The sequence below is a fragment of the Falco cherrug genome, chromosome 16 (assembly GCF_023634085.1).
Source record: "Falco cherrug isolate bFalChe1 chromosome 16, bFalChe1.pri, whole genome shotgun sequence".
In the NCBI taxonomy this organism is placed as follows: Eukaryota; Metazoa; Chordata; class Aves; order Falconiformes; family Falconidae; genus Falco; species Falco cherrug.
In genome coordinates this window covers 10,327,139-10,338,366 of record NC_073712.1, presented here as the reverse complement: position 1 = coordinate 10,338,366, position 11,228 = coordinate 10,327,139, and the positions used below count along the sequence as shown (strand labels likewise).

General features: G+C 43.7%; 2 protein-coding genes across 2 annotated transcripts; both read left to right on the top strand.

Annotated features, from left to right (window-relative positions):
• Positions 1-286: 286 nt before the first annotated feature.
• On the top strand, positions 287-7,212 carry LOC129737513 (ankyrin repeat domain-containing protein 26-like). The gene is made up of 5 exons (XM_055728333.1): positions 287-413; positions 2,360-2,573; positions 4,748-4,931; positions 6,684-6,773; positions 7,033-7,212. Exons 1-5 carry the CDS (start codon positions 287-289, stop codon positions 7,210-7,212), a joined length of 795 nt encoding a protein of 264 aa, XP_055584308.1.
• Positions 7,213-8,917: 1,705 nt separating this feature from the next.
• On the top strand, positions 8,918-10,041 carry LOC106630946 (ankyrin repeat domain-containing protein 26-like). Its single transcript, XM_055728332.1, has 3 exons — positions 8,918-9,103; positions 9,525-9,721; positions 9,969-10,041. The coding sequence occupies exons 1-3, from the start codon at positions 8,951-8,953 to the stop codon at positions 10,039-10,041; spliced, it is 423 nt and encodes a 140-aa protein (XP_055584307.1). The 5' UTR covers positions 8,918-8,950.
• The last annotated feature ends 1,187 nt before the right edge of the window (positions 10,042-11,228 follow it).

Genomic DNA, 11,228 nt, shown 5'->3' with positions numbered 1-11,228 from the left:
GTTTTCTAGACCTGCAGCAACACCCAGGAGTGAAAGGAACGAGGTACTGTAAAACTAGTTTCTTGGTAAACAGTCTCTATCAGCTTTTAATCACGTAGATGGGAGCAGTGTTTATGTAGTGATCAACCAGATGTACAAATTGCTGCTGGTATGCAGCTTTATTGTATTTGATACAAATCTGTGGGCTGTGAAGGAGAGAATGAATCATTCATGCATTTGTAATGGTCTGTAATACTAGACAGTGGAATTACAGAAAGTACTGTATTTTTTGTAGGTCAGCATACCAATGGAAGTAACTGATGGCCCTGGTTTAACTCACTCATCTGACCCAACTTCAGAGGATGTCCGGTTGGAAGCTTCAACCTACAAGGAGACTATGCTGCTGTTGGAAGAGCTTGGTGTGGTTCATATGGGTATGTTTTCAAGTCTCTGTCTTCAGCTGTTACAAGTTCCCCTTAAAACATGATTTCTTTGTATGCGCTCCTAAGTATTTTAATTTCATATTTTGATATAGTATCTCTTTGTGACTAGAGATCCCCCTCAAAAGCTGTGAAACTGTCACCTAACCTGAGATGTTGCCTGCATTACCAGCCGATGTGCCTTACGTTATCATTGGTTCTCTGTCTAGTCAGAGCTGGAGAAGCAGTTTCTTGCAAAGTACAGTTCAGCTCCTTCTAATGCGGTCATCAAAAGTCAGCAAGAGCTTTTTCTTCTTTATATCCCCTTGATGTGGTTTACGCCCAGCCACACCTAAACACCTAAGCACCACACAGCCACTCACTTGTTCCACCCCAGTGGGGTGGGGGAGAGCATCGGAAAGGGAAAAGTGAGAAAACTCATGGGTCGGCATGAAAACAGGTTAATAGCAAAAGCCACGCACGCAAGCAAAGCAAAGCAAGGAATTCATCCAGCACATCCCATGGGCAGGCGGGTGTTCAGCCACCTCCAGGACAGCAGGGCTCCGTCACGCATAACAAATACTTGGGAAGACAAAGTGCCATCACTCTGGATGTCCCTCCCTTCCTTCGTCCTCCCCCAGCTTTATATGCTGAGCATGATGCCGCATGGCATGGCACATCCCTTGGGTCAGCTGGGGTCAGCTGTCCCAGCCGTGTCCCGGCCCGGCTCCTTGCGTACCCCCAGCCTGCTCGCTGGTGGGGTGGGGTGAGGAGCAGGAAAGGCCTTGGCTCTGTGTGAGCGCTGCTGGGCCGTAACGAACACATCCCCGTGCTACCAACCCTGTTTGCGGCACAACTGCAAAACATGGCCCCGTACCAGCGACTGCGAAGAAAATTAACACTATCCCAGCCACAACCAGCACACCCCTCAACAGCTAATGACAAAGAGTACAGCAAAATAATGGCTTTGCTTAAAAATAGTAAGTACATATATATAACAAATTTCAACTGTCATAAGATGCTTGCATATATGCACAAGGCATTATATAAACATAAGCATCACTTACTAGGGCTCTTAAACTATGCTAAAATTTCATTAGGCAAGTGTTAACCTTGGCCAAAGGCCAAACTCCCCCCCCAGTGCTGCCACTGCCCGTCCTTGACAAAATGGGGTGAAAAAGCTTGTGGGTCAGTGTGAAGGCAGGGCTGTCACTTCCCAGGGACTGTCACTGGCAAAACAGACTCCACGGATTAAAATACATTTGGATAGTGAGAAACAAAGACCCCAAACCTGAGAAGGACACGTCGGCACCCCCCCTGCTCAAGCTCTGCCGCGCTCCTTCCCTGCCACCTCCCCAGGCAGCGCGGGGAGGCTGCGGTCGGCAGTCGGGACGTAGCAGTTTCTCTGCTGCTCCTTCCTCGTCCCTTTTCCCTGCTCCAGTGTGAGTCCTCCCCCAGGCTGCAGTCCTTTGGGGAAAATCTCCTCCAGCCTGGGCCCTCCATGGGTCGCAGGTCCTTCGGGAAGGATCCGCCTGCTCTGGCACGGGGTCCTCCGCAGCACTGCGCTGTGGGTATCTGCTCCAGCATGGTTCTCTCCGGGGCTGCAGGGGAATCTCTGCTCTGGCACCTGGAGCAGCACCTCTCCCTCCTCCTTCGCTGACCTGGGTGTTCGTTTGCAGGGCTGGTTTTCACATGCTTTTCCCCTTCTCTGCCCGTGTGGTGGTTTCGCCCTTTCCTACATTTGTTTTTCCTGAGGAGCTGCCAGCACGGCTGAGAGGCTCAGCTGTGCCCTGCGGTGGGTCCATTGAAACCGTCCATGTCCAGCACGGGGCGACCCCTGGCTTCTTCTCACAGGGACCTTCCCACTAACCTGCCACCTGCACCTAATACAGCAAAGCACTGAACAGCTTATCCATTGGGCAGTATTTGTGCAGCTTTGTGTCTTTTCTGTCTCAAAACAGGTTCTGCTACTTTGTTGAAAATGCAAAACATACTTCTTGAATATGAACGGAGAATAGAACGTCAGAAAAATCAGTATAAAGCGCTCTCAAGAGAAGTAAGGAAATTGGAAGACGAAAGGGAGGAGTCACAGTTCAGAGCGGAGAAGACTCAAGATTTGAAATCCGTGTTGGCTCACCAAGAAGCAGAATGGAAAAGGGATATCCAAAGCCTTAAGTATGTAAATTGTGGTCTGATAATGTATTATCTTGGTAGTGGTTTTGTTCCGAAAGACACTGATGGTGCAGGCAACAGGATGAGAAGTTTCCAGGCTTTTGGGTTTGGGTTTTTTGAATCCCGTGGGCCAGTTATGCTATGAAGTACATAATGTGAGAGGGGAAAAACGTCCGGATACCAGCTCCATGTACAGTCTTCTGGATGTTGTTCTAACTTTGTTTTCTAGCAAGAAAAGAGCAAGAGAGTGTATACAGGGAAATCAGATTTATAAGAGAGATTTGAGAGATGGTTGGGTGTTTGGTTTTTTTTCATTTTGTCCTTGCAGCTTCAGTTGGCCTATAATACTAGGATTTCTGGTAACTCCACCCAGTGCAAGTCAAACCAGAGCTTAGAGCATTTGTTTGCTTACCTGTTTGTTTGTTGGAAGGGTCAAGTTTGGGATTGCCCCTTTCCCCACACTCCTGAGCTAGACCCGGAGGCGTGAGGTTTCTCATCGCTGTTGACATCACGTCCGACAGGGGTGGCCAGCAGGCACCGTAGGCAGTTGAGCAAGGACAACTGCAGAGCCCTGGCCTGGGAGGGGAGATCTCCTCGTGGTGATCCCCGGTGGGATGGCGTGGCTGGGGAGCTGGCCCAGCAGGGCCAGGCGGCCCAGGCAGAGAGCGAGCTCAGCAGGAGCCACCGTGAGCTGGCAGCTGGGGCGGCCCACAGCGGCCTGGGCTGTATGGGGGGCAGCAGTGCCAGGGCACTGGGGGCAGTGAGTGCCCACCCCTCCTCAGGGCTTGCTGAGCTGTGTCTCGAGCCCGGGGTCCGGTTTTTGGCCGCCCAGCCCAGGAGATCTTGCCCAGCCCGTGTGAGGTCGGCAGGGAGATGCCGGGCTGGCCCGGGGGCAGGAGCACCAGCCCTGTGAGGGGAGGCTGCGGGAGCTGGGCCTGGGGGAGTTGGGCCTCCCAGCGCGGGGGAGGGGAGTACGAGGAAGACGAGGCCGGTCCCAGCTTGGCCTGGGTTTGACTTCAGCAGGTGTTCAAAATCCTCAAGCATCTGTCAAGTATAAAGAAGTAGTATTTTCATTCTAAGTGAATTCTCCAAGCAGCGTTAAATTTATTTTTAATTCGCAACTTTTTGCGAAATTACACTAGAAATTACATGTAAAGCTTTTTCCTTGCAATATACACCATTCAAATACAAATGCTTCTGTCAGTCTTTCAAGTAATTTTAGTGGTGGTTGATTCTTGTTTTGCAGAATTTCTAAAGCAGGCTTTCAATTGGCAGTTCTTCCCTTACGTTGACGATTTTTTTTAATTTATTTTTTTGTTCACTGTTGCGAGTATATGGGAAAAAATAGTCAAAATAATGATCAAACACAAAGCTGCTTGCTTGTTTGGGTACCGTGGGCACACCATGGACCGTTTTTTACCATGTCAGTGCTTATTGCTGATTGTTTCAGTTGGTAAAGAAGCTGACCTTCCATAAGGCTTTCCTTGTAAGTCAGCTTCAAAATGGAATTGCTGTAGTTTCTCCCAGAGGTAGATCCAACTGAGGTTTAAAACTGTTTTTAATCGTATTCAGCTTAAACCCCATGCATTTCTGAATCTGGTTTTGAACACTGACATCCTTCTGGAGTAAACAGAAGCTGCTTGTTCTGCCTGTGGTCAGCAGTTGTTTTAGACTTACAGAAGGCTTGCTGAAAAATTGTTGGGTCTGCCACAGATAAGTGGCGTGCTGATTCACCAGTGTTGCTTCTGGTCACTGAATCCGTAATGTGTAGGCAATGCTCAGTATACTAAGAAAATGTATACTAACCATAGTAAAAGTTTGCGATGCTTTGATCTGATGAGACAACAAACTCCTTTTTCAACAAAATGGCTGTAATATGAAGATGGGTTTTTTTAATTTTATTATAGAAGTGTGCACACTGGTGTGTGTTTCCCTATACAAACTTACAAATAACTGATAAATCACTCAAAGTTTTTTTTCTGTATCTTGTACAACTGATACCATGCACAATGGAATGAAGTTAGAATTCTTTAAAAAGTTGAAAAGTACAGTAAAAATATGAACTCTGAAAACGTTTAACATTTTTTATGGTTTGAGTTGTCTCTGCAACTCCATCATGTGGAATATCTACTTTTATATCAGTGCTTTTGTTTCTCAAATACTCCGTTAAATCCCAGATGTTCTTTGAAACAAGAAGAAGAAAAGAGGCTCAGAGTAGAAGTGCTGTGTGAGAAAAGGAGAGAAGACCTCCGAAGGAAAGAAGATCAATATTGTAAAGAGATGGAGGAGAAACAGAAACTTGAGTTACAGTCTAGGAATTCAGAAATGGAGTTAAGAACACTGAGAAAGCTCTTGAAACAGGTATATTAAATAATGAATTAAACTCTTTGTCTTATTTTCTGCTTCTTTTCAATTGTATTCCGGTATGCCTAGAGAAGGAGGCGCTTTGTTCACGGAAGAGGCGCTGGATAACAATTGTCAAATTTTGAGAACAGTAGAGTACAGTTGGTTCACAATTGGGTTGTTCTTTTTTTTTTTGCTTTGCAGTTTATTATTCCTTTTTTCCTTTTTCAAAATTTAGGTTTCATTTGTATTTCAGGCAAAGCCTGACCTTTTTTTGAATTACTACAAAACATCCTGTATTTTGCCTTCTTAAATTTTCCTAAGAAAATTTAAATTTATTTATTTATAGGTGGATTATCATAACGGTGGGGAATCAAAAATGTTTTCAAGTATGCAAGGGAGAATGGGAAGATGTATTGCTAGCTCTGTTTTTTCTTAAGATGCAAGCAGTTTTATTGTATTACTGTAGGCTGAAGAGGAACGTGATGAAACACAGAGACAGCTCTCTCAGGAAAAGAGGGCCAGAGCCCTTCAAGAAGGAATTTTGAACAACCACCTTGGGAGACAAACGGAACTAGAAGAAGAGACAAGAAGATCTATAGGAAAAAAATCAGAGGTAAGCAGATTTTTTTTCTAATAAATCAAATTTCACCATGTTTGTTTTAAAGTCATAATAAATCTTACATAGCTTTTTCTGTTTCTTGATGGTTTATTTACTGTTTACCCGTGTAACTTACCTGGGTAAATACCTTTCTTGTTTTCTCTTATGTCTAAAAGTTCTGGAAAGCAGCATCACTCCTGTATGTACCTGAATTACTTGTGCAAGTAGGAAACTAATAGAAGACACTATTTACCCCGTTTCTTAACCTATCTGTTATTTTCCATTTCATAGACATTTTGTCATCGCTTTTTAGGCTTTCTAGCAGCGAAACACCTAGCTACCTATGGCAAGGTTGACCAGGAAGAAAGTTGTTTGACAGTGTTTGTGTTTCCATTGCTTTTTTTTTTTAAATTAGTTATTCCCTTATTGAACTTACTTCAAGTATGCCTTTCTTTGCCACCTCCACATAACTAAAATTTTATGATCGACTATCAGCAATGAATTCAACTCTCTGTAAGAGTCAGAGTAACTGGAGGAGAAAAAGCAATCATAAACACTGTATTAAAAAAGATCTTGAAAAGGTTTACTGAATTTCCTAAAGAATGTGCAGTGCCTGGAAGCCTTTTTGTTCTTGGCTGTGCTGCCCAATAAATGTAGGGTGAATGTGTTTAAGTGGAAAAAAGTTATACATACAATAAAGAGGAAATATACAGGACTATTGCATTCCGGGGGTGATTGAGTCTTATAGCTAACTTTCAGTAATACAAAAGGATAAGTGTTCAGAAGACATTTGAGAAGGAAATTACCCTTTCTAGCCTTGTTTTTACCAGATCTGTAGCACAACTAATTCAACCTTAAAGGCAGTATTATAAAGGCATGCACATACAAGAAAGCGCTGTCATTTTAAAAGCTTTGGTTGCTGGTTTAAGGGGGGGAAAAAAACGAAACTGTGTATTTGGGATGTTCATTTAGGTTTTAAGGATATGTTGCACTTCCGTTGTGTACGTACATTGTACATGTGCATGGGTTCACAGAGTAGCTTATTGCCTGAAACTTCATCTTTGAAGTCATGCTTCAGTACTAGAAATGTTAAAATGCAGTTTATTGCTGCAGGTTTTTTGTAGATTCATTTCCCAATTGGCTCTTTATTCATTTTCCCTGTCATTCAGGAATCCAGCACTGATAGAGAACAGGATCTGTTGTACAAGAATCAGTTACTACAAGATGAGATTGCTGTGCTAAGGCTAGAACTCACTCAAGTAAGACTTAGGCACCAGGAGGAACAAGGAAAATATTTAAAGGAAAATGAGACCTTGAAAGAAAAAAATGAAGCTCTCAGAAAGGAACTTAAACTGAACAAGGAAGCATTAAGACAAATGTTTTTTCAGTTCAACGCGGAGCTGGACTTAGTAAAGACAGAATCTGCAGTGCTGACTTCCAAACTTGAGCAGACAAACAAAAGCAAAGACAGACTAGAGACAGAAATTGAATCATTTCGTTCCTCCCTGAACGCTGCAGTTCAAGAACTTGAACTTCATTTGTCATCAAAAAGCAATGCTGAACGAAGATTTCCCAGAGAACGTGATGAATGCCTTTGCTTGCAAGTCGAGCTCCATCGTGACCTCTCTGACGTGCAAGAAACCAACAAGAGCTTGTCTCTGCAGCTGTGTAAAGCTAAAAGCAAAGCTAACAGGCTAGAAAATGAGCTTCACCAGTTGAAGCAAATGCTCAGAGAAAAAGCTTTGCTTTTAGAAATGACAAAAAAGAATTAAGTCAAGGCCAGTGTCGGGCACAGGAATGTGATCATGCTCGACAACTTGAGAAAGATCCAGTAAGCGAACCTGTAATAAAACAGGAGTCCTTGCAGGAGCGATTGGCCCAGCTCCAGAGTGAAAACCTTTTTACTCCATCAGCAATGGGAAGAGATGCAGAACAAGAGGATCATGAAAGAAAAAATAGTGGATTATGGGCAGGACCGTTTTAATGACATTTTCAACAAACTTAGAGCTGATACAGAAAAGCAAGTTTATCTAATAGAAGAGTGAAACAAGGATTTAAATGCCAAGTGTACTGATTTAAGGGAACAAGTCTTTAAATATGAGACTGACGTAGTAGAAAGACAGGTAAAGTATATGCGTAGAAAGAACAATTTAAAGTTTGTCCGTTCTTGAAATCAGTTTGTTCCTACAATGTATCCGGTGCAAGTTACATGCATGGGACCAAAGAATACTGATTTGTTCTGGTTTGTTATGTTTCCCTCGGAATTGCGGAAAGTTTTGGCAGCGGGGATATTAGTCCTCAGATCTAAGCAGAGAACAGAAAAAAGGTATCCAAGTCTAAGCTTTGATCAAGAAAGGTGATTCTTCTCTAGAACTTTTTTCCATCTATTTTCCTTAGTCCATGTTATGCCCTATAGAATAGTCTTAAGTATTGGATGGTTTTGATGTAAGTATTGCACTGATGACATGAATGAGAGTGGTATAAAAGGAGGAACCATCCAATACACGAGGGCTGAGAAATGAAGATACAGAGAAGTGAAGCGGTTGGGGATAGATTTATATGAAGCTTCTATAGAGGGGAAAAAATAGGTTCTCTGTAAGCTGCTATCAAGATTGAAGAGTATTAGTAATGTCCAGCTGTTGATTTCTGTATGTGTTTTGAGGGTTCTGAGGGGCCTGCCTGTTCCTCAAAGTTCATGTCAGACGGTGACCTTAAGCTTTCTCTTTTATGATGTGTAGCCACACTCCAGCAGTACTGTCAATCATTGTGAACTGTGACTTGCTTTGTATTCTTACTACCAAAATAATGGGTTCCTTTTGAAGATCATGTGAGAGAGTGTGTGTGTGTATATGTATATAGCTATATATATATATGAGCTATCCAGATTTTTGTAAACCTAATCTATCAGTATTTCTAAAACGAGCTGAGTAAGAAGACTACAAGAGGATGTGATTCAACATACCCTTAAAGTGTATCTCAAAGGAGCTTTCAGATATTTGTATTCATTTAATTGTATTTGTATAGTGAAGAAACAGAACAAAGAACAATCTAACACAAAGTCCTACCTTCAGTCACCGGAGTAATATTTGCAGTCAAACTGTGGCTCTTGGATCACAACAGATTTCTTTGGGTTTCGTTAGGAAAAAATACCCGATTGCAGTGTGTTCCTGTGTATTGTTCAAGGAAGAACAATACCTGAGCCTTTTTTATGTGTTAGGAAACAGAAATCCTCATGAACAGCTGCTGATAGTCAAAGGTGCTCAGCTGAGAAAGATGATGAGAGGTCATCATCTGTGCAGATGCCTGCTGGTGGCAGGCAAAATTTCATACTTTTGGGTTCAATCTAGACAGGTCTAACTGTATAACAAAATAAGTTAAAGGCGTATTTCATGTTCTTAGAACTTTCTTCATGCTCATTTAACTGTTTCGTTAGGGCATGGTTGGACAACTGCAGCAGGAGCTTGCTGATGCACTTAAAAAGCAATCTATGCCAGAAGCTTCACTTGAAGTTACTACACGCTACCACAGTGACCTGGAGAGAGACAAGCTGCGCTTGCAAAAGGAGTTGGAAAAAAAGTTGAAAACTAAGGTACTTAATGTCTGTAACTATATGAATAAATCTGAGTGTAGCTGTTGAAAGTAGGAGCGAATGTTGTCCTTTTGCACCACCTTTTGCAGTGTTCTTATGAAAACTGAAGTATAGAGGGAACCAGAGGAGCTTTGCAGGAAAGCTGTAGGGTGATTCTGTGTGTGTGTGCATGTCATCTTATCCCCCAAAGTTGTAACCTCATCCTGTCACTTCTAGAGTATTCCTTCTTCCCACCAGCTCCAGCTGCTGTTCTTGGTTATGGTTCCTAAGGTGTGTTTTACACTCCACATCAACCTTGGCCATAGGTCTTGGACGGGGAGAAGAGAGCTTAGGCCTGTTTCTGTGTAAGTTACTGCATTCTCCTGCGCTCTTGTCTTTTCCGGCCACCTTACTTTTTCTTCTGCCACTGTTGCTTTCACAGACGCAGAAGCAGAACATGCTGGCTCTGACATCCAAGGACTTGCACAGCACGTGGGAGGAGCACTTGAAGTCAAGATCCCACCTTGAAGAGCGCGTTGCTCAGCTGGACGAGGAGAAGGCTGAACTGTTGCAACAGGTGAGCCCAGAAAATTCTCCAGGCACCGAGCCAATACCCAGGAGAACCACATGCACCTTCTGGTCAGGTTCTTACATATCATTTTCTGTTATCCCTGCCATTCAGGCTGCGAGTACCTTATCGTTTGGGGGTCATGGAGGAAGCAAATAAAAGCTAGATGGGTGTCTTTGTGTAAGTTCTGGAGTGGCTCTGTTGGGAAGAGTTCCCAGTGTGGTTTGCTATCAGTTGAGCACATCGAGCAAGGCCACAGTTCCCAGTTCTTCCTTGGATTTTGTGTGGTCATCTTCTGACCCCTTGGTTTCTGGGCAGGTTTAAAATGCGTGATGTTTCCAGTGCGTGTGTGGAGGAGCTGCTGTATGTTTTCAGCGTAGCGGGAGCTTAAAAGCCTTGCAGGAAAACATACTGAAGGAATGCTGGGTAAATGAACGAGTGCTTGGGAAACAAGCAGCGCCTGCCAGTTGCCAAGGGACAGCCTTCCCCTTTTCTCCTTTTCTGTAGAGGGAAAATGGAAGTACAAAGTCAAAACAGCTGCCGGCTCTCCTCTGGTGTGGCTGAGAAAACACCAAGAGGAGGAAAACCAGCATGTGGCTAAGTAAATGCCCACACAGAAGAGGTGGAGGTAATGGCTGAGGGGAATAAAATGTTGAAGAACTCCAAAAGATCAGATTCCTCCACAAGCCCCTGCCTGCTGGTTGCTGGAAGATCCCATGAAAGCTTTGGATGAATCCGTGTTCTCCCATGAAGGGAATGATTTGTCTAAGACCTCCAGTGAAACTTATCTAATTGAGGGAGGTCTGTGGGAACTCATGAAGAACGGACTGCAAGAGAAAGAACATAACGCAATACAACTAGTGGAGGTTTAGGCCACAAGGGCATTGCGACCTTGGGGCCTGTGGTTATACAAAACAGGATGTAGGTCCGGTTATAACCGAAACTGTCAGCAAGCATAAGATTGAGGCATACAATAGAAAGTACCGAAGCAGAACTTGTAACCCTAGGAAACGAAATAAGCAGAGTGAAGAGGAACAGCGAATAAGGAATTTAGCTTTTGCAATATGTAATCACTTTTGCAATATGTAACCAATGAGCTTTGTGCACGATAATCTTAGACTATGTATGCAGCCTTATAAAAGAAGCATGTTAAGAACAATAAAGCAGATCTGATCTGATTCCACCTGACCGGGTCTCCGTCTCTCAATCGCGGCAAATTGGTGACCCCGACGTGATACGTTTAAGGATCCGACGTGATACGTTTAAGGATCCGACGTGATGGGTCGACGAACCGCCTAGCTGAAGCGGCCTGCTGCGACTCCCACAGAACTTTGAATGATCTGCTGAAAGGAAGCAGGAGGCGGCCTGAAATCCCTCCGGAGTAGAGAGGTGAGCTGTGGGAAACATGGGGAATCAAGCGTCGGCCCCTGAGAGAGACGTATATGAGCTTATGAAAGCTCTTCTTAAAAAACATGGGAAGAGCATTCCTGGGCAGGATCTTAAGACAATCCTTAAGTGGGTTCAAGTTAAATTACCTGCTGTAACCGCATCCACTATTTTTACACGAGACCTTTGGGA

What these genes read in the sequence shown, in the direction of transcription:
- LOC129737513 (XM_055728333.1), top strand. Translation starts at nt 287, where the DNA reads ATGGAAGTAACTGATGGCCCTGGTTTAACTCACTCATCTGACCCAACT. An exon ending in GCTTGGTGTGGTTCATATGG is followed by an intron (nt 414 to 2,359) that starts GTATGTTTTCAA and finishes GTCTCAAAACAG; the next exon opens with GTTCTGCTACTTTGTTGAAA. An exon ending in TGAGAAAGCTCTTGAAACAG is followed by an intron (nt 4,932 to 6,683) that starts GTATATTAAATA and finishes CCTGTCATTCAG; the next exon opens with GAATCCAGCACTGATAGAGA.
- LOC106630946 (XM_055728332.1), top strand. Translation starts at nt 8,951, where the DNA reads ATGGTTGGACAACTGCAGCAGGAGCTTGCTGATGCACTTAAAAAGCAA. An exon ending in AAAAAAAGTTGAAAACTAAG is followed by an intron (nt 9,104 to 9,524) that starts GTACTTAATGTC and finishes TTGCTTTCACAG; the next exon opens with ACGCAGAAGCAGAACATGCT. An exon ending in AGAACCACATGCACCTTCTG is followed by an intron (nt 9,722 to 9,968) that starts GTCAGGTTCTTA and finishes GTTTCTGGGCAG; the next exon opens with GTTTAAAATGCGTGATGTTT.